At 37.2% G+C, this 21,651-nt stretch overlaps 2 protein-coding genes across 7 annotated transcripts in view; one reads left to right on the top strand and one right to left on the bottom strand.

The window, feature by feature from the left end:
- Positions 1-21,651, bottom strand: part of SLC13A1 (solute carrier family 13 member 1) — a 122,471-nt gene that overhangs the window by 43,439 nt on the left and 57,381 nt on the right. For all 6 annotated transcript variants that reach the window (XR_006820512.1, XR_006820513.1, XR_006820514.1 and 3 more), the window contains 3 exons: positions 16,990-17,141; positions 5,049-5,168; positions 308-406 (listed from right to left, as the gene is read on the bottom strand). Coding sequence is in view for 3 of the 6 variants with exons in the window: in XM_046020769.1 (XP_045876725.1) it covers positions 308-406; positions 5,049-5,168; positions 16,990-17,141 (371 nt within the window). In the remaining 3 variants the exon portion in view is untranslated. The remainder of the gene's footprint in view (positions 1-307; positions 407-5,048; positions 5,169-16,989; positions 17,142-21,651) is intronic.
- Positions 14,692-15,179, top strand: LOC123951762 (protein mago nashi homolog). Its single transcript, XM_046020772.1, has one exon. It carries the CDS (start codon positions 14,698-14,700, stop codon positions 15,136-15,138), a length of 441 nt encoding a protein of 146 aa, XP_045876728.1. The 5' UTR covers positions 14,692-14,697; the 3' UTR covers positions 15,139-15,179.

Here is a 21,651-nt window from a genome sequence, read left to right as displayed (position 1 = left end):
TCAGATGATTCCGTGTCAGTAATTTGAGAGAATCTGCACAGTTAGAAAAAGACTTGACTCCTCTGTGGGTCTTTGGCTGCTTTTCATTCTATCTGGTAAATTTTAGTTAGACGAAAGTACGCATTTTGTTATGTTGAGTTATATCTACAACAGTCAGCGTGTTCAAGGCCCTTACCAGGTGTTCTAAATACACTGCAGATGATTACGTGCATGTTTAGCTTTAAACAGATACTTGCAGTATAAGCAGCATGTATCTGTGCGTGGGTGAGTGTGCTTGCCTGTATGCCTGTGTGCGTGTGTGTCTTACCTCAGTGGCCCAAGTTTTTGGTATTCTTGTTTAATCACCTCAGCACAAGCTTTTTGTTTGGCAGTTTTGGTCTTGCCACATTTGAACATCTCCTTAAAACTGAAAAGAATAACGGAGCCTGTTAAGCAAAGAATTCTCCCTTTATAGAAGAGATTTGTGTGAAAGCTTTATAAAATACTAACCTCCTTGCCAGTAACAGCAATCTGTGCATAACGCCTATACTTCCATCCCCTTCTTCGAATGTCCTCTCTCCTTTTTCCTGTTTGGCCTTGTTTGCTCAATTTTCAAGGGTTAATTTTTGTTCCATATTTTCACACCTCTTACCCTAATCTCTTCCAAGTCTGTTTGTACCATTGGAATTTTGTCACATGTGGCTCATCTCCAATTTAACACCTCTGTTATACCTGATTGTTACAGATGTTCATTTCTTTATTGTCTATCTTCATAGTCAATTGCTGCACATGGGTAAATTTTCTCTCGCTAGGTAGATAACGAATTACTGGAGGGCAGGGCAGAGTCCCTGATGTTTACTCTGGTGCAGTAACTCAACAGGGGCGCATGCTAGAAATACGTGACTCATCAACTCCACAGTACCTTGGTCAGATTGATGAGACAGCTGCTTGTCAGATCCATCAGTCTGCCCAGATACACAGGACTCAAGCCACTAGGCAGAGTGGTCACTGGAGCGGAGAAGTCACGTACACGGCTCGTGAGCGGAGTCTACGCTAGATCTCTTAGAATGAAAACCAGCTCTATTACATTTTTTTCTTCAATTTCTTCATCTCTTATGCCCTAATAGGATGCACTAGATAGTTTTCCATCTATTGTAAATACTGCCAGTCTCTCTTTCTATCAGTGGCTGCTTTCAGTTATACCTTTCCTTTGTGACTAACTTTTCTTTCTTGAAGTCCAGGGTCTTTAAAACTTTAAAACTCTTTTTTTTTTTTTTTTTTTTTTTGGTGAAGTACTGCTCTAGGATTAGATTTTAAAAAATCCCTCCAGAGGAATAAACAAATGAGCAAATGTTTCAATTCTTATGTTCTAGCTTTTGGAACGTCTATAAGTAGCTCATTCAGATTACTTTATGTGTGGGTGAGGAAGGCATTTCTGAGTGTATATCCTAAGGATCTGAAATCTGGATCTGAAGAGATAACTGCACTCACATGTCTACTGCAACATGATTCGCAGTAGCCAAAATATGGAAACAACACAGATGCCCCCTGACAAACAAGTGGATAAAGAAAAAGTGGCATAGAAAGAAAAGAAAAGGTGGTAAATACATACAATGGACAATTACTCGGCCTTAAGGAAGCAGGAAATCCTGCCGTTTATAACAACACAGATGGACTTGGAGGACGTTATGCTAAGTGACATAAACCAGACACAGGAAAACAAATATTGCATGATCTTATACGTAGAGTCTAAAATAATCAAACACATGAAAACAGAGAGTAAAACAGTTGTTTCCCAGGAAATGGAAGGAGATGGAAATGCGGAGGTGTTTATCGAAGGGTACAAAGTTTCAGTTATGAAAAATAAGTAAGTTCTGGAAATCTACTGCCCAAAATAAGGCCTGTGATTAACAACACTGTATTGTATACTTAACAATTTACTCAGAGGGTTGGTCCTACGATTAGTGCTTTTACCATAAAAGGAAAAAAAAAAAAAAACCTCAAAAAGCAAAGGGGGCAAGAGGAAACTTGGGAGGTGATGGAAAAGTTGATGGCCTTGGTTGATGGCCATGGATGATGGTTCATGAGAGTATATGTATCTCCAAACACATTAAGTTGTATACATTAAATATCTACGGCTTTTTGTATGCCAGTTATACATCAATAAAAGCAGTTTTAGAAAAAGAAAAAGTGTAGGATAATGCTGTCATGTCAATTGCTGGACTAAACATGGATATATATGAGGGAGAAAATAGGAAGACTAAGATGGTATGAATGTAGCTATCCCACGAAGATATTTTATTTACTTATTTTTTCTGTAGCTCTGCTACTCAGACTTGTTCAAAGGAACAAGTTTCCCCAATTCTTAAGTCATCCATCCTACACATTCAAAATCAATCTCCTGTGCACACTCCAACCACTGAACATTAGGTGGATGTTGTTATATTTAGGATGCATGAAGTAATATTTAATTTTTGTAATCTCAAAAATACTGGCTAGTGCAAGTCTTGAAATTTTACCCCTTGTCACAATATAAATACTAGTATTATAAGAAACTGAGCCATGGGGGCGCCTGGGTGGCTCAGCAGGTTAAAGCCTCTGCCTTCGGGTTAGGTCATGATCCCAGGGTCCTGGGATCGAGTCCCACATCGAGCTTTCTGCTGAGCAGGGAGTCTGCTTCCCTCTCTCTCTGCCTGCCTCTCTGCCTCCTTGTGATCTCTGTCTGTCAAATAAATAAATAAAATCTTAAAAAAAAAAAAGGAAAGAAAGAAACTGAGCCATGGACTACTTTGAGATCCTACTGTAGAACAGAAAAGTAGAATTAAAAAAAATAGGTGAGTCTTGGGGCACCTGGGTGGCTCAGTAGGTTAAGCATCTGACTCTTGGGTCATGATCTCAGGATCATGAGATCATGCCCCATACTGGGCTCTGTGTTGCTTGTGGAGCCTGCTGAAGATTCTTTCTCTCCCTCTGCCCCTCCCCCTGCTCCTTCTCCCTCCTTAAAAACTGTTTTCCACCTGGTAGACTGCATATGTACCTGGTCTCTTTGGTTGAGGATGATATATAGTTAAATCGAAAGCCATACTGGCTTTGCTACAAATGAAGGTTAATGCCCTCACAAAGGAACCGATGAAGCATATGACAATGCATCCGGCTCTTCATTTAAACAAGTTCAGTGGCACTGAGAGATGATCTTCTCCCTCCAGGTATGTTGGGGTCATTTACAATGGGTGAGTTAACTGGGTTAACAGCCAACACACTAACCAGAATGTATGACCGCCTGCCAGGGGAGTGGCTGATAATTTCTGTGTGTTGATCTAAAACCTCTGGAGGTGAAGACCCTCACTGGCTGAAATGGACACTGAAAAATTAGCTAGAGCGGGAAGCTGTGTGACGTCTAACCGATCGCCCACACGACGGGACTATTTAATTATGCCACTGATCATGATTTATGGACTTTACCTAATGTATGCGCTTGGCAGGCTTTTTGGTCTTATAGACAACACCTTTCAATACATCTGCCCTTTATTTTCTTAAATTCTCCTTTATATGAAATGGTGGGCCATTTCAAAATAATGACAATGGTTGCAGACATTTTTTATAAGTCATTATATGTGGTGACAAAGGAGGAAACTGCTACGGGTCTGTGACTGGATGCTTCCTCCCTAAGCTGGGATACTTGTCCTTTGCATCCTGCATTGCTACCTGTGGAACTGAATAGACCCCTGGAGGCCTGGATTTCCAGGAAGGGGCATTTAGTATGCAGCTGGCCTCTCCCCACTGATGCCCACCTGCTGAAGTCAGTGACATCCCACACATTTGCTTCAGCAGGAGGACTGCCACATGCTGCTCCCACAATCTGGACGAATGGTTTTTTTTTTTTTTTTTTTTTTTTTTAAATCATCAGTACCATCTTCCCACTACTAACAAGACTGTGGCGGTTTTGGAGAAAAACCAGGAAGAGGAACAGAGAGGGAAGAATACCAGTCCTTAAATGACTCGGAGTGGAAAACTGGGGCCTGGGCATGGAATGCCACCTGATCCCAGTGCTTTGCTTTTCTAAGGAAGTACACGTAGCTGACTTCAGTCTCACCTGCTTGGTAGATCACCTGTTGTTTTGTTCACAGGTCCTTGAAATTATTTAACTAAAAGCCAATAAAGATGAATTTGAATTTGGTTTTTCTCAGGAACAGATCCTCAGGGTTTGATTGGTAGTCATTTTCCCTTTCTTTTTAGAGTATTGTTATCCATAAATATATAAAGCTGCATTTTAGATTTTGCTGTGGAGCCCTTCATAATTTTAAATGCTGGCTGTCATTTTTATCATTTAAGTAGCTTATCGGCACTTATGAGCCGCCTGCTTCTGTCTCAGCCAAGGTAATATTTGCAAATTCTCCTTGAATCCATATATTCGACGTTTTTCAGCTTGTACACATATGTATTCGAGTTACAGCATTGGAAGTGATCTGATCTTCCAGTTAAATTCCATCATTTTACAGTTGAAAACACCGAGACTGAGAAAGATCACTCATTGTGAGAAGCTACAACTTTGTCCCTGGTCTTCTGATTCCTAATCCAACATTCTTCCCACAGGGCACACTCTCACATCTTTCTGTGATTTTTTTTAAAGGACATACCAGTTTTGGTGGTAGGATGAAGCAAGAATCTTGTATGTTACAGTTTAAAGTAACTAGATAACCAGATAAAATTCCCACATACAACCAAGAGGAGGGGCAAAACTTCTTGAAATTCCACTTTAACAAGCTGGACTGGGTCCTTATTATAATGAGTTCCTTATGCCTTTCTGGCTGATTAATAAATTATTAGCTTAGGACTCAAAGGAGAATGAGATGGATTTGCTTTTTACAAACTCTCCTCCACAGCCCACATTGTTTAGATGATATTCTAGCTTATCCTTAAAATATGTGCTCATATGTGGCAGTTTTGTGAGGAAAAGAAATGCAGAAACTCCATGTGTGTGAAGTGGGTCAAAGAGCAGTGGGTGAGCAGCTGAGAAGTGGGAACCGAAACACCTTTATTTATCTGATTAACATGCAATATTTACTTACTTGAATCCTAGGAAAAGCCACTGAAGCCAGATCCAGGACAATAATAGAATAATAATAGCAGCCGGGAAGGAAAGCATAAACCATGATCCAAAGTTAATGCAATGACAGTCAGGGTAGCGCCTGTGTAAAAAGACAGAAAAATGTTCTTGGGAGCGAACAAGTGCAATCCTTTCTGCCGGTCCTTGGGAAGCAACCGTTCACATGCTTCCCGGGGCTCCCAGCCAACAGGGAAGATGTGGGACCTTCTCATCATTAAGTATAGCATTTGGCTTTACCTCTTACCTTTTGTCCTAATTCTGTAACTAACAATTGTTGCTGCTTCCCATACAAGCAAGAGTAATTCTGCTGTGATTTTTGTTCCTTTGTTCAATCTGTAAGGAAGAGCTTGGGAAAGCTAGCACGGTGCCTGGCACTCACTGAATGCACCAGAAGTGGGAGTGCATGGGTATGCGTGCCTCTTGTTAGCTCTCAAAGTATCAGTATGTGAGTGGGGTGAGCCAAGCGCACATGGGAGCAGATGAAAATGAACTTCACGGACCTGAATGTCGGCTACCACTCACAATGGTAGCCGGCACTGGGGAAGGGATTCTGATCCATCCCTATTGTCTCCTATGCTGTTTTCCCGCTGTTTCCTCTGCCCTGAAGAAACTGTAACCCACATTACCAGGCATGTGCTAGACTTTTCTTCTTAGAATTAGACAGTGCTTTGGGGCTCAGTCAAATGGAATAAATCTGGACCAGATAAAAACAATTAAAAGCTTTTCTCCTAGTTATTTTCAGCGTTTTAGCCCACATAATCACAAAACAATAACAAAAAAATTGGGGGGGGGGGGTCAGAGACAAGCAGTTTTTTTCTGGTGACCTCACATTTATGTTTCCAAAATGTAGTATAAATTCCAAATAAATTCTCATATAGTTATCTATTTTATGACAGAAGAGGGAAAAACAAGAAACTTGAAAAACATTTGTCCTTGATTTTTTTCTTCACACAATGACACAAAGACAGAGCTGGAACTTTGGAAAGTTCAGAAAATATACAGAAGCAATAAAAACATGATTAACATATTTTAATTATTTTTGAAATGACAAAATATAAAGAAATTTCTAGAAATGATAGATTTTAAATTCTTGTTCTATTTGAATTTGCATTTACATTTGAAAATCTATTTGAATTTACATTTACAATCAATGTAAATAAACAAAATGTTTCATGCTACATGCATCAATATAAGCCACATTTTTATACTTTACAAATTGTTTCTCCTTCTATTTTACGATGGTTGCTAAGTAATGCAAAGAGTTTTAAAAAATAATGGGTTTGTAAAACCCTAGATTTCTAATGTTTTCTACAAATTTCCTTGAAGTTGTGGGTACTAGAGTTATCATTAGCAAGTTGAGGATGATTATTATCTACAAGAAGATCCAAAGCTTAGCTTACATATTATGCAATTAGAAATGACAAATGATGAATAAGATGTGCTTGAGAATACAGAGAATTGATGAATGGAAAAATGCTTTATCATGCCCATGAGCTTCCACTGAGAGTTGCTCACTTAAAAAAAAAAAAATGTTTGTTGTCTTCAGTTGGAAAATGCAATAAGGAGGAAATGCTTAAGCTTACTTCCCATCAAGTTATTAGACTTGAATTACAGGTTGATGACCTGTGTTACTCTGTTCAACCTAATGGCATTTAGAAATGTTACTAGAAGTAGGGTCAAAACAGTACATTTAGAAATGTTACTAGAAGTAGGGTCAAAACAGTACCCTAAGTCCAATTTCATTTTTCACCATCTGTGGCTCATACCTTGAGATCAGGCTGTGTTGTTCTTCCCACCCAATCCTGTAAAATTTGTTTAACTGAAGAAGGGTTTCTTAGAATTTTTGCCTGGAGGAATAGTTCATTTAGAAAAATGAAAGCCTGAAAAAGCAAAATTCTGTTTTGTTTTTGTTTCTTTCTTTAGCAAGGATGTGAATAACACATAGGACAGTGGCCTCCATGAACATAACCTTTATACTTGTATCTGCATGAATATTTCAAATGATAATGGAATGAACGGCATACTGTGAAGTATTAGTTTCACTGTTTTTTCCTCCACTTCCTCATACCCTGTATAAGTAAAGTTACTATAAGTATCTTCCTAAAGTAAATATAGAATTCTTCCATCATGAACCATGTTAAGTATAATTAATTCTGATGGAATCTTTTCTTTCACCCAACAGTGTATTTTTGGAAGTCTACCATGTATCAAGCACTCTTCTAGATACTGAGGATATAGTGGTGAATTAGATGATGTGGACCAGGCTCTCATAAAGTTTACTTTTAAATGAGGAGTGCAGGCAGTAAATAGGTAAGCATAAAAAGAATCAGAAAATAAAACAAAATAATGTAATAGAAAGTTACTAGAACAAGGGAGAAATTTTAGAGTGTGGTTAAAGAGGATAATATTGGAAATGAGATCTAAATGGCAAGAAGGAATAGGTCATGTAAATAACTGGGAAACAGCATTCCAGAGGAAGTGGCAAGTACAAAGGCCCTGGGGTAGGAATAAGTGTAGAATGTTTGAGGATAAGAAGGCCAGTGTGGCTGTGGGTAGTGAGCTAAAGTTAGTGACTTGAAATAAAGTCTAAGAAGTAGCCAGTAGGGGCAGATCATATAAAAACTTGTAGCCCATCAGAAGGAATTTGAATTTTGTACAAATGCAATTACAGGTAATTGGAACATAGTATATAAGTTAGTGACATGATCTAATTTAAAGTCTACATAAATTTGTGATTTACATAAAACATACTGCTTAGATGGATCCTTAGGATTGAAGGCAACAAGAGCAGAAGCCAAAGGGTGATAGGCAGAATTCCAAGATGACCCCTTAGATTTCTGCCCCTGGTATACATTTCTTGTATAATCCTCTCTCCTTCTGTGTGAGTAGAATTTGTGAATATGGCGAGATTTCATTCCTGTGATGAGGTTCTTTTATGGAAAAAGTGAAGGGACTTTGCAGCAGTCACCAAGGTCCCCATAATAATAGACTTTGAGTTATTTAAAAGGGAGAGTTGGATAAATCTGAGTTAATCAGGTAAGCCTTTAAATGGCAGCCTTTCCTGCTGGCCTAAATAAGTGAGCTTTCATGTAGCCAGAGAAGGCTAAGTAACAAGGATCTAGCCATAGCCTCTAGAAGCTGAGGGTGACTCCCTGCCAAATAAATGGGCAATAAAATGGGCACCTTGGTAATTCAACCACAGGGAACTGAATTCAACAACCTGAATGATCTTGGAACACGGCACTGACCTTCTGTGGAGATTTGAAGGCCAGCTGCCATCTTGATTTCAGCCTGGCCAGATCCTAAGCAAGGGATTCAGATAAGCTTGGTCTAGAAATCCTGACCCACGGAAATTATGAGGTCATAACTTCATGCTGTTTTAAGCCACCAAGTTAATGGTAATTTGTAAAGCAGTAAAATAAAACAAATACACAAGGAGATTTATTAGAAGACAAAGTCTGGCAGAGGAGTGGGGGTAGAATAGAGTAGAAGTAGAGTAAATTTTAGCTGAAGTCAGATCGGTAGCAGTGAAGATGAAGAGAAGACAGTTGATTTAAAATAGTTTGGGGACAAAATGTGGAGAAATGGGGGACTAAATGCCTCTTATTGAAATGAAGTCTGAGGGAAGAACAGGTTGGAAGACTGGTAAGGGATTAGTGAGTCAAAACACTGCAATGGGCCTGTTAATCCGAGACGTCCCTTAGGTTTCCAAGTGGTCATGTTGGACAGGCAGTTAGATAAGTGAGTTTGGAACTGAGAGCAGACAGCAGGTTAGAGACATAAAATAGGTAGTTACCAACATTTGGTGATATTATAAACCACAGAAATGGGTGTGAAAATTTCAGGAGAAAAATGGAGATAAGAGGAACAGGGAGTGCACCCTGGGGCATCTAAGTTTTAGAGGTCAGGCAGAGGTTTAGGTATGAGCAGATGAGCTTAAGCACATTTAATGCTAACACAAATCCTGTGAGGAAAGCATTATATTTCCATTTTACACAGGAAGATACTAAGTCTCAGAAGGTTAAATGGATTGTTCAAGGTCACGGATTGTACAGTCAAGCGCAATTTTTACCCCAGGAGGAGTATTTAAAATACAACGTCTTTTCATTAAAGCCCAGTGTCCTCAACTCTGGTCCCCAGGGGAAAATAGAAAGTTCCATGTATATTGTGAAATATCTATAAGACAGGGTACAAAATATCCATAAGTCAGGTACAAAAAAAAGACATTTTAGAACACTATTGAAATGATTTCACCATAACAACAGACATGATTTGACCTGAAGCATGTGGGCCCTGTCATTATTGAAGATAGTCTTGTTACAGTTCTTATGCCCAACAACAAAATGATGATAGCATTGATACTAATGAAATACACAGAAGTAGCCTTGAAAGAATTTATGTAGTTGTGGAAATTTACAGCTTTGAAATCAATCTTGGCCTTGAGAGCACTATAAGCTGTGTCCACACTGATTATAGTCCTTTGATTAATGACTGCCTTGATTATTTCTGAGTCAAAGCCATTTTTCGTTTTTGTATTTGTGTTTTTGCAGACGTTTCTTTTCAAATATTAACTACTTGTTGTTCATGAGCCAAGCTTATATTTTTAATAGCAATAGCAAAAACAGGATCAGCAGCAACAGCAGCTAGCGTTACTGACAATTTCCTAGGTGCCAGGTCCTCTTGCCAAGAGCCATCCGAGCATTATCCCATTTAATCCTCACAGTAGTAGTTCTAGTACTGTCCCATTTTGCAGATGAAGGAACTGATGTTCACAGAAGTTAAGCTAATAATTGGAAAGACCGAAATCTGAGCCAAGGTCTGAGTCCAAACTTTGCAATACTCAAATTTCTTCTATAGTATTTGCCAGAGAAATTATTTCTGAGAAATAATAATTGCTCATCTCTCCAGAGGAAAATCATGGTAAATTTTGAAGGTAGCTATTGCTAGGTAACTGGCTTACCCTCTCCTTGCATAATTAGCCAAGAAGAAAAAGGTTAGGAAGGTGGGCTTTGAACATAGGGCATCTATGAGCACATTTATTTTACCATTTCTTAGTTTGTGAACCCAGAGTAGTTATAATTTAACACATAATTAGTAAGAGTGACTGTGCTCATTATTGATAATAAAACTACCTTCCATGCTCTTTGTATACCCACATATTTCACAGCTGACACCCACAAGCTGAATAATATACTTCAATAATTAGCAGGCTATGAAATATTACTTGTGATAATCTTCCACTTTAATCTGGTAGATTTGATTTTTGGGCTTAACTAATAGCTATTCTAGCGGTTAAATAATACTGAGGCACCAAAACTACTCTGCTATGAAAGCAGTCATTGTCTCTAATAACATTTCCCTTACTAGCATAATCTTAGTATCAAAAGATTATTTCGTTATTTAGATGGTTCCCAAGAACAATAAGCACTTCATTTATGTCTTGGTACAGTTCATCTCAGCCAATGTTTATTGATCATCTACCTATGTCCCTGGCGTGTTAAAGAATTAGACAGCGATTCATGGAGACTCTACAAGATTGCAGATCATCATGGATGACGGCCTGCATGAGTGTGGATGAGACAGGTTTATAGAAATGTGAATGTAGTTTATGATAAGAGATGGGAATGGTGGTATAGAACTAACTGAACAGAGTTTCACATAAAAGAGCATCCACCCAAGTGGAGAAAGAAGTGGATAGAGTTGGCAGTTCTTTCAAGAACCAGAGTAGGAAGAAATGGGTTAATTACAAAGTGGTATTTACTAACAATATTGTCAGGAAGGGAGGAGATTGGGTGATGATTGGAAGTATTATCAGTGGAGCAGAATGGAGTAAGGGTCAGGTAGAGAGCACTGATCAAGCAGGATTTACCTAATAGAGGAGGCAATAAAAATCTAACAAACCTGTAATGTTTTAACAGGAGGTGGGTAGAACCAAAAAAAAAAAAAAAAAAAAAAAAAAACCATTTCCAGAATGTTCTATTCTAAGGATTAGTTAAGGCTAATGATCAGTTTTAGGTAGAATTTAGGTACTCCTGGTGCAAGATTCAAAGATTAAGAATGTGGAAAATTTTGTACTTTATAGTTGAGTCAGATAATTAGCCCCATCTTGTTAGTATTATTCCAAAAATCACCTTCCAAACTATATAATCAGCTCATGACAACAAGGGGATGGTTCAGTCTAACTAGCCACACACTTAGCTTTGCAACTATTTCAAATAACATTTGTCATGTTTGCATGCTTACATTTTATAGAAAGAAAATACAACCCATGAATGTGAATACTGAAGTAGTCCTTCTTGTCACTGGCAGCAAACTTACTTTTTTTAGAACTTTGCCAAGTTGGCACCCTCACATATGGTCTGTGAGACAGGGAGGCTGTGGGGTGGAAAGAGCACGGGGACTCAGGCCATCTGACTTTACCTGGCAGTTCCTCCATTGACTAGTGTTCAACTTTTAAAGTGTCTGAGCCTTCGGGCACCTAGGTGGTATAGTAGGTTAAGTGTCTGACTCTTGGTTTGGGCTCAGGTCATGACCTCAGGCTCATGAGATTGAGCCGAAGTCAGGCTCCATGTTCAGTGCAGAATCCGCTTCATATTCCTTCTCCCTCTGCCCTTCCCACTTGTGCTCTCTCTCTCTCTCTCTCAACTAAATAAATATATCTTTAAAGTCTCTGAGCCTCAGTTTCCTCTTCTGTGAAATGGAATTGTATACATGATCTGAAATTTCTGTCTTCACTTCTTCTCTACTTGCTCATTGTTACTTATGATGACATGTCCTTCTTTTCCAAGACTAATATTTCTACTTTTGTTTCTAATTTCATTCTTCTTCTACCTGACACCCAGCCAATCAATATTCTTCTCTCTTTATCTTTTTTTCTTTTTCAAAATGTCATATCTCTCTTACAGTTTCCTTCCTGAGTGTAAAACAAACCTGACATCTTCCTTGTTCCAGGAAAACTCTGTGTCTCTGGTCAAAACATATTTGTTCTTTTCTTCTTTACTTTGTCAAACTTGAAAAATCATTTAAATTAGCTGCTTTCCCCTCCCTGCTACTACTTACATCTTAACTCTTTCCAGTCTAAATTCTGCCCCACCTCCCACTGTTTTGTTGGAGGACACTGTTAAGAACCAAGCCTTTTTTTAGCCATCATCCTACTTGACCCTCTGCCACACTTGTTCCTGATTCATCCTCCATTTTGAAAATGGTCTTACTTAGCTTTCAAAATACCCATGCTTCTGGTTCTCCACGTACTTTGATAAACTTTTCTCATCTCCTTTCTTGTCAGCATTTCCCAAGGGTCCATCCTTGTCTGACTCTTTTAACTTTTTTCTCCCTATGTGACCATTTCTGCATTCAAGATGCCAATTTCTGTGTTTATATATATATATATAGCCCTCAAATTTTTAACTAACTTCAACAATGCATTTGCAAATGCCTACTGGAAATCTTGTGGATAGGCTCTTAGCAGGCCATTTTAATATACCTAAAATCAAATTTGTTAATTTCTCCAATGAACCTAGAAGTTCATGGCATCACTAGTTATTGAACCATATTGGCAAAAATTCCCAGACTTGCCCTAACCCCTCATTGCCCTTAAATCCTCACACCTAATTGCTCGCCATTTTCTGCTTGTACAGTGTCTTGAGTCTAATCTTATCACTTCGTAACCAGTTTAGTTCTCCCCTTATCATTTGTCAGCACTTTGGTAGCAGACTCCTAATTGGTTTCCTGGCCCCAGACTTTTAGGATGGCAATCAATCTGCACATTGCTATTCTAAACAGTAAGGAAAAAAAAGGAAAGAAAAGAAAATCCACAGACTATTTTACGGTCTCGCAAAAAAAAAAAAATTACAAACTTTTTGTGCTTTGATTTTATGAATTATCTGCCTTCATTTTCTCTATAAATACTGTGTTTACCTCTTTTAAATTGGGCCATATTGTACAGACAAGTTTTCTCTGGTGATCGAGGGGTACTGCACACAGCTATGGTCTTCTTTTAGGATGCATGCTCAATAATGTTTCTAGGGAGGTGATTTTTTAGGGAGACAGACTTGAGGTTTGAATGACCATGGTTTGGATCTCAGTCTGCTAGGCTGAATATCGACTTTCTCAACTCTAACGGTAATGATCAACATTTACTGAGCATATGCTCTGCACTAGATATTTTTTAAAGTACTATTATTTTTTGGTAAAACTTTAAACAACTCTCTAAGAGAGAAATCTTATTATTTTTCCATTTTTCTTGCAAGGTTAACAAACTTTAAGAGAGCTTAAAGTAATCTAAGATATTAGATTACTTAAGTAATCTTAAAGCTCAAAGTAATCTAAGATCATCTAGTTTGTAAAAGGAAGATCTGGGATTTCAACACGGGCATTTTAACTTCCCTGGTGGTCTAGTGGTTAGGATTCGGCGCTCTCAACACGGGCATTTTAAGCCCAGAGCCTATGCTTTACTCACCTTTATATGCCACCTTTGTGGCAAGGGTATATGGAATATGTGTGGACTAAAATACATGTGAAATTTCTGGCAAGAGTTCAATACATATCACCTGACTTTTCTCCTACATGTCAAAAACCAAGTGTTATTATATTTTAAAAATTTTAATGGTTTTCACGTATGTATATTTTATCTAGAAAACCAGATAGAATCTCAAAGCTTCCTAGCAAGTTTTATTTTTTGCATTCTCCAAAAAAATTCAAAACAGTATTGTGCACATCATCAGTACTCAACAAATGTTTGTTGACTGACTGAGTGTATGGATAAATGTTTGTTTTTATTTGCACTTAATAAAATTTAGCTTTCTCATAATTCACTGTTCTTACATTCTTTGTGCCAAAAAGAAAGCAAAAGATAATATATATTTACATATAAATATATTTTATATCTATAAGTGATAGATAGGTAGATAGATGGGTAAACAAAGGCTTTAATATGTGTTATTCATTCTCTTCCTCCCATTGTTTGTTTGTAAGATAGCACCTTTCTCTAGATGTCAATGGTGGGATATCATTGATTGTTAGGATTCCTGAACCCATGGAGCTGAGCAAGATCCAAAATGAAATGATATAAAATGGCTGTTGCTATTGCTTTAGAATACACAGCAAGCAGTGTCAAAAGGAAAAGGTGGCATTATTGTAGAATATTTGAAAATAAAGAGCAATTTCTTTCTAGCTCCAAACATCTGGACAAAAATATAAATCTTTTTTTTTTTCCCCTGCAGTTTTAAGTTTTTGGCACTTTTCCCAATGAAATTGAATGTATCTCATTCCAATGTTGCTTTGAAATGTTGTTGTATTTTGGGGCCAATATTTAAGAAAAAGTGAGTTAAAGATCTGGCTGGTTTAATAACATCGGTTATATTTTTTCACATAAGGTTGTTTTCCTACTCTATTCTAGTATTTTCTATCAAGAAGGGATACTTTGAGTTTCTTTCCATTTGTGTATAATTCTTAATATTAAAGCAAACTTTTGAAGAAAAAACTTCACCAAATTTCAAAGTACATGTTAAACATTTTCTAAATTTAAAGAATATTTGGGGTCAGTGTTGGGCACAAACAGCGACTGTTTGGCTTGGTGGTAAAGTTTCGTCTCAGTTCCTTCCTTATGAACCATGGAGAGTGACTTTTATCTGCGTTACTACGTGGGTCATAAGGGCAAATTCGGCCACGAGTTCCTGGAGTTTGAGTTCCGACCCGACGGGAAATTGAGATATGCCAAAAACAGCAATTACAAAAATGATGTCATGATCAGAAAAGAGGCTTATGTACATAAAAGTGTAATGGAGGAACTGAAGAGAATAATAGATGACAGTGAAATTACCAAAGAGGATAATGCCTTGTGGCCTCCCCCTGACCGAGTGGGCTGGCAGGAGCTTGAAATTGTCATTGGAGATGAACACATATCTTTCACAACATCAAAAATTGGTTCTCTTATTGATGTCAATCAATCCAAGGATCCAGAAGGCTTACGAGTATTTTATTATCTTGTCCAGGACCTGAAGTGTTTGGTCTTCAGTCTTATTGGATTACACTTCAAGATTAAGCCAGTCTAGATTGAAAACTGGTGTGGACACAAGGGGGGTTGGGAGTACCTGTTTTTAATTACCATTATCAGGAAATCTTTGTGTATATCAGGGCAATATTTTTTTTTTATAAACCATAAGTGACTGTCTTTTTAAATATATAGCAAAAGGAAAAGAAAAAAAGAATATTTGGCCAAGTTCCCATGTTTAGGAGAATTAGAAGAAAGGATAATTAGGGAAAATAGCACTTTTAAAGTGCCATAGTGCTCCCAATCTGTCATTGCAAATGGATTACTGCATCTAAAGAGGGAACAGTTAAATAAAAGAAAGAAAATTTGGTTGGTACATTGTACAAGACTGCAGACTGAGGGCAAACTCATGGATTACTTTAACATCAATCTCATGGGAATGGTGGAAACCAGAAGTTGTCTAAAATGAAAAATAACACAATAAAATTTTGGTATAAATTTTAGAAAAAGATTTACCAAGAAGACCGAAATGTGGAATCTCTTTCCTTGGGCAATTCATGAAAAAGGATAGAAGTCTAGCTTTTATAAAGAGGTCAGATACATTTCCTGTCTTTAATTAAAAGATACATTGGAGATATCCTCTCTGACACAATGAATTTCAGAAGTCTCCCACTTATAAACCAGATGCCTTTTTAAGGTTCCTTTCTAAATTGTCTATTGGAATATTCAGGATGGATGCATAATCACAGAAAAAAAAATCAATAAACCCGGCGGTCTGTGTTAGATTGTCCTAAACCCCTCTACCACTGTTCTTTGCACACAGTTCTTGTTCTTTTTAGAATGGCGTGTGACATTTTTTGAGTGAGATATTTCTTGGAAAAGCTATGCATGCATAATATTTTGCAAATATTTTCAAGAAAGTTCATAAAATCTGTGAGTCTGCTTGAAGAATGTAGTTTTTCTGATTCTGAACCCTAATTTTTCTGTGAAAAGATGTAAATCCTATTCCAGGGAGTCCTTAATGCTGCCCGCCTTGCTGGAACTCTGACAATGACCTGTCCTATTAATACTTGAAAATACATCTCAGGTGCACAGTCAGTTTGAGCCCTCAAGTAAAAGCATGGACTTTCAAACTATTTTTTCAATAGTCTTACAAGATCTCTCTTAAATAGCGTCAAATATTTTTACATAGTTTACTTCATTTAATTCTCACAATAATAATCTGAACTGTGATTATTTTAGATATGAAAAATTTAAATCTTGGGAGAATAATGCACTTTTTACTGTTCAAGTTCGAATTCACAAAGGAAGTGTCTGAAAACTATGGGATTTTTAACCCAAGTTATCTGACTCTACCCACAGATTCCCCATGTTCTCCAATGGATTAAGTCACAGTTACAAACTTATATTTAGAGTCATTTATCTGTCCTTAGAATACGTTATTACTACCATTTCTTGCAATTGCCCAATCCTTCAAATCTTTCTGAATTCAGGTAAGATTTCTGTAATTAGCAAATTTGTGTGCCACTCATCTTTTAAGTTCAAATGCTAGTTTCCAAACCCTACATAGATTTTCCTATGCAAATAATCCCTATTCACTTTAGTTAACTATCATTTGTGGTATTATTTATAATAAATGTTTCCCCCATTTGATTAGAATGGTCAGCCAGGAGTTATCTCTTCTGAGCTGCCTTAGGGGATCTGTAGGCACCTGTTAATTCACTATTTCCTCCATATTTAACTCTTAGTAGAAGGGAAGGTCTCTAGACCTATATAGATGTCCTGATGAAAAAAAAAAGGAGAATTAGCTCAGTATAGCAATTTCCATTCCTGAATTCTCTGAATCAGTTAAGAATAATCCTTGTAAGTTACATGCTATTTATTAAATCAACAATCCAGTAATTTTACTTACGTATTGAAATGCTCAGCGAAGATCAAGTTGGTAGAAGTGCCGGTGATGGTCGTCAATCCTCCAATGGTAGAAGAGTAAGCAATACACAAGCACATAAGTTTACACATCATGTGGTCCCTCTCTGTTCGATACTTGGCTCCCCCGCCTGAGTTCTGTTCAACAAGAAAAACGTTTACACATCACGTGGTCCTTTGCTTGATATTTGGTTTCCAAACCACCAATATTTAATCATTTTCAAGTCTTTACAAAAGGAAAAAAGGTGGCCTCCTTCGCCTTCTTCTCAATTAAACTGCAGCCCAACCTCACCACCATTTTCATAGCCAAACGACTCAAAAGAGTTGTCTACATTCACTGACTCCGTTCCTTTAATCACTCCAACCTGACTTCTGTCCCTTCACTCCACCCCAACTGCGTTTGCTATGGTTATCAATAATCTATGTATTAGTAAACCCAACAGATACTTTTTAGTCTCAGTTTTGTAGGCGTCTTTACAGTACCTGAAAGAGTTAACTACTTGTTCCTGCTGGAAAACTCTTCTTGGGGCTTCTGTGATATCTCACTCTTTTGTGATATGTAAGTTTTTCTATTACGCCTCTGCTTGTTTGTCTATCTCCCTTGCCAATTCATTTTTCTTTATCTTACCTTAAAACTGGAATTTCTTGAAACTTTGTCATGGACACCTGTCTCTTTTCACTGTAACATTTATCCTTAGGAAATCTCATATATTTTCACTGATTTAATGAATATAGATACACCACACCACCAATTCTGGTCTTCAGCCCACATTTCTCCTTTTAGACCTATATATATCCAATTAACTATTTAATATAATTTGAATGTGTTAAATAAAACTCCAATCCCAAAATGTTCGAGACCAAACTCACTATTTCCTCCCACAAATGTAGTTCTTCTTCAGGATAATCTATATAAGCTAATAGCATTATCATTATAATTACAAACACTCATAGTGTGCTCAATATATAATAAACACTGTTCTAAATTAAAATTAAATAAACAAGTTAATTCATGTTAGCACTGTATCCCATTTTACACATGAAGACAGGAGACAGAGTAAAGTTAAGTGACTTGCTCAAGGTAACAGAGTCTGGAAAAGGCAGTCTTGGATTTTGAAATCATGTAGTCTTGCTTTAGATTTCAAATCCTCAGCCACTATACTCTACTGTTTGTCCTCCTTGAAAACAGTCTCTTCCTTCCCACCAAATTATGTCAATTTTACATACTTAAATATGTCTGGACTCTTTCGTGTTTATCTCCACGGCTATCACTTTGGAATAAATCAACATCATCTCTGATTTGGATTATTGTAATAGCCTCGTTATGGGTCTCTGTGTATCAGTTCTTGCCTATGTCAGACCTATTCTACACATTGTAGCCTTAAAAAAATACAGATATATTTTAAAAGTGTACAAATAGAAGAATCGCCCTGTTTCATAGAGATAGGATGCTGCCTGTGATATGTGCACTGAGAGGTCTTTTTTTTTCCTAGTGTTCCAAAATTCATTGCTTATGTACCACACCCAGTGCTCCATGCAATATGTGCCCTCCACAATATGCACTGAGAAGTCTTATAGAGAAATCATGAAAAAGAAATATTTTCTGTTCACCGAAAGTCATCACGGATGTGGGAATGACTTAGTATGGCAGGGTCAGGAGCACTGAATTGTAATTTGCCTTTTACTTTCTAATTAATTTAAAAGTTAGCCCCCTTGACTCTCTACTCTTCACCAAAAATAAATTAATTCATAAATGTCTCCTTTTGTCTAATATTTCCTACATGGTAATGTTTCATATTTTCCATGATAATAGTTTCCATTGAAAACTCGAAAAACAAATGGTATGTAAATAAAATAGCAAAATAAGCTTAAAATTTCTTGTAGGAGTATAAAGTGACAACTGAAATTTAGGGCTTAAATATTAACTATTTTAAAATAGAAATAAACCCAAAAATCAGAAAGTGATATATAATTTGGATATTAATTAGAATGGAATATTAATATTGGGATGGGATAATTAATGGCCTATTAATAAGAATGGAAACTTAAAGATGTAATGTATATAAAGTTCTCCTTGCCACATTAAAACTTTCTTAACTGCAAATATATGCATATATAGATGTATATCTGTGTGTATAAAACATAATGATTAAAATGCATGGGTAGATACAAAATTTAAAAATCAAAATAGGTTTGCCATGTTTCATCCTTTATGGATTTCCCATACTTTTTCCTATGTATAGACTTAAAATAAATACATTAGGTGATATTTATGCAAATATCACAGACAATTTTAGAAATGCATTAAAAATTCAAGGTAAATTTAAATTCTGCAGTAAATTATAATGCCAATATAACACAGATTAAGGGTTAAATGCAGATGTTGGGAGGTGGGATGGGGTGCAACGCTTGTGTTATCTAGCTGGTCAACATGAACCCCTGACAGTCAGCTCTACTCTTTTGTTTTGTTTGCTTAGGGCATGTGATTGCTGTGCTGACTGAAGAGATGATGCTGAGGTAAGGGGTGAAGTTTGAAGACCAGAGTGACAGTCGTGGAGGATAATGCGCAGGAACATAGAGCTCTTAAGAAAGGCTGAGATGAGCCATTCATTGAGCCAAATATTAGTGCAGAAACTACCAAAGCAAGGGAAGGGAGGATCCTCAGCAGATTAGTCTTTTGCCTATGACAGTGTTTTCAACCTGAGATCAAGGGGTTTGACCCTGGCCCAAAACGATTTGGAATAGAAAGCTAAGAGCACGTGTTTGCAGATATCAGGCCAACAAAGTAAGCATGACATTTCTCCATAGGTGGAGGAGGAATCTGGTGTGGGTGTGTGTGCTGTACTTTCTCCTGAGAGTCTGGGAGAGAAAAAAGATTCCTATGCAAAGAAGGGAGGAGAAGCAAAGCATCTAGAGGGGTGAAGCTGGAGACAGCTGGGGATGACACGGCCAGAGGGAACCTCCCATGCTGAGGTGACTGACGGACATTGCCATGGACACACTGAATGGGAAAGTGCTTGTTTTATAATGTTTCATGATGGGGGGCTTATGTGAAATTAAATACACAGAATGAGGCAATTTTTGTAATAAAAATATATCCATACACATATAGTGCCCAGGAATAGATGAAAATGAAACATGTCAACATATTAACAATATTAACAATGGGATTGGGGTATCTTTTGTTTTCTTGATACTTTCTGTATCTTCCACAATTATAAAAAAGTTTTTCCAATATATAAAAGAATTGTGGATTCTTAGTGCAGGCAAGTATTTAGAAATTAATGTGGTACAAAGACCTCATTGTTCAGAAGATCAAAATGAGTCTCAAATATGACCTAGGTAGTCACTGCAGAGCTGAAACCAGAATCCATGTATCTGAGTTTCCAGTCAGTGATTTCCTTTGTACCATTTACATTCCAGAACATTTTTTATTTATGTGTTTTGAAGCCTACATCTAAGACTTCACACTTAATTACATTTCATATTGTTTTTAACATAGCAATTACAACCTATTATTTTTATTTAATCCCAATTCTATGCTTGTTATTTCACACAAATACAGGACATCTAAGGTCATGTGGATATGCCTTCTATAAATTCTTCCAGTTGAATGATGAATTTTGTCTAGGACATGATCAAATGCAGAATCCCATGACATCATCACATAGGTGGTGCTCAAGGGACATTTCAGAACAGGAATCTTGCAGGTCCAGATATAACTCACTCTTGCCACCTGGTGGCTATGACTGCAGATTCCAGGGGCATATTGAACATGTCCAGTATTGGTTACTAAAAATGCATACATGAACCAGCATGAGCTAAACAGTGGCCTCCAGTTATGTACAAAATAATTCACTGGGGTGAGAGTGGCATGAGAATGTTAGGGTTTCTATTTATATTTAAATAATAATGCAAGGTTAATTGTACAAAATATTAGTTCTGGCTAATCATTTTCTGCTTGCCAAAGACAGTTTAAAATCTTCTAGCTCTTTTTGGATATTTATTTGCATAAGGCCAATATAATATCATGTATTGATTTCTCAGTTGTAGGCATTATAATTAAATTTCTACTATTTAGGTAAAGAGAATTTAGCTTTTTTTCATAGACTTGACCACTGAACACACTCAGATTTTAAATATCCCTATCATCTTCCCATTTATGGCGACATGATAATTTTACTTCAAGCAGAGTTCGATGTTCAGAATGTTGTCTAGAGTAGAGATCCATGAACATCTGAGCAATATGGTCTGTCTTACTTTTCCTGTTTGTACGCCTTCTCTACCCCTCTTTGCTTACTTAGTGTCCCAAGTTTTGCTTAATTTTCTAAGTAACCACTAAATGGCTCCAAACTATTCCATGGTTGTTTAAATCTTCTCTGAGAAGATCAATCAAATGATAAGATACTTAATCTACATCAAATATTCTGCCAACTTCACTGTCTTAGAGCACCTCTTCCAGGGCCTTCCTAACCTCTAGTCATTTTTCTCTCTAGACTGACAAAGATCTACCTCGATTTTAGTCTATCTTCTCACTTCATTGATAGTTTGACTGGATACTGATGCCAAGATTGAAAATAAATGTTATGCAGAATGTTGGAGGCATTCTTTCCCCTGAGTTTCCAGTGTTGCTGTAGAGAAGTCGTCA

This window comes from Meles meles, chromosome 10 (assembly GCF_922984935.1).
Source record: "Meles meles chromosome 10, mMelMel3.1 paternal haplotype, whole genome shotgun sequence".
Taxonomy (NCBI): domain Eukaryota; kingdom Metazoa; phylum Chordata; class Mammalia; order Carnivora; family Mustelidae; genus Meles; species Meles meles.
This window is presented reverse-complemented; position numbering and strand designations above follow the sequence as displayed.

Excerpts from the sequence above, each read along its gene's own strand:
- LOC123951762 (XM_046020772.1), top strand. The coding sequence starts at position 14,698 with ATGGAGAGTGACTTTTATCTGCGTTACTACGTGGGTCATAAGGGCAAA.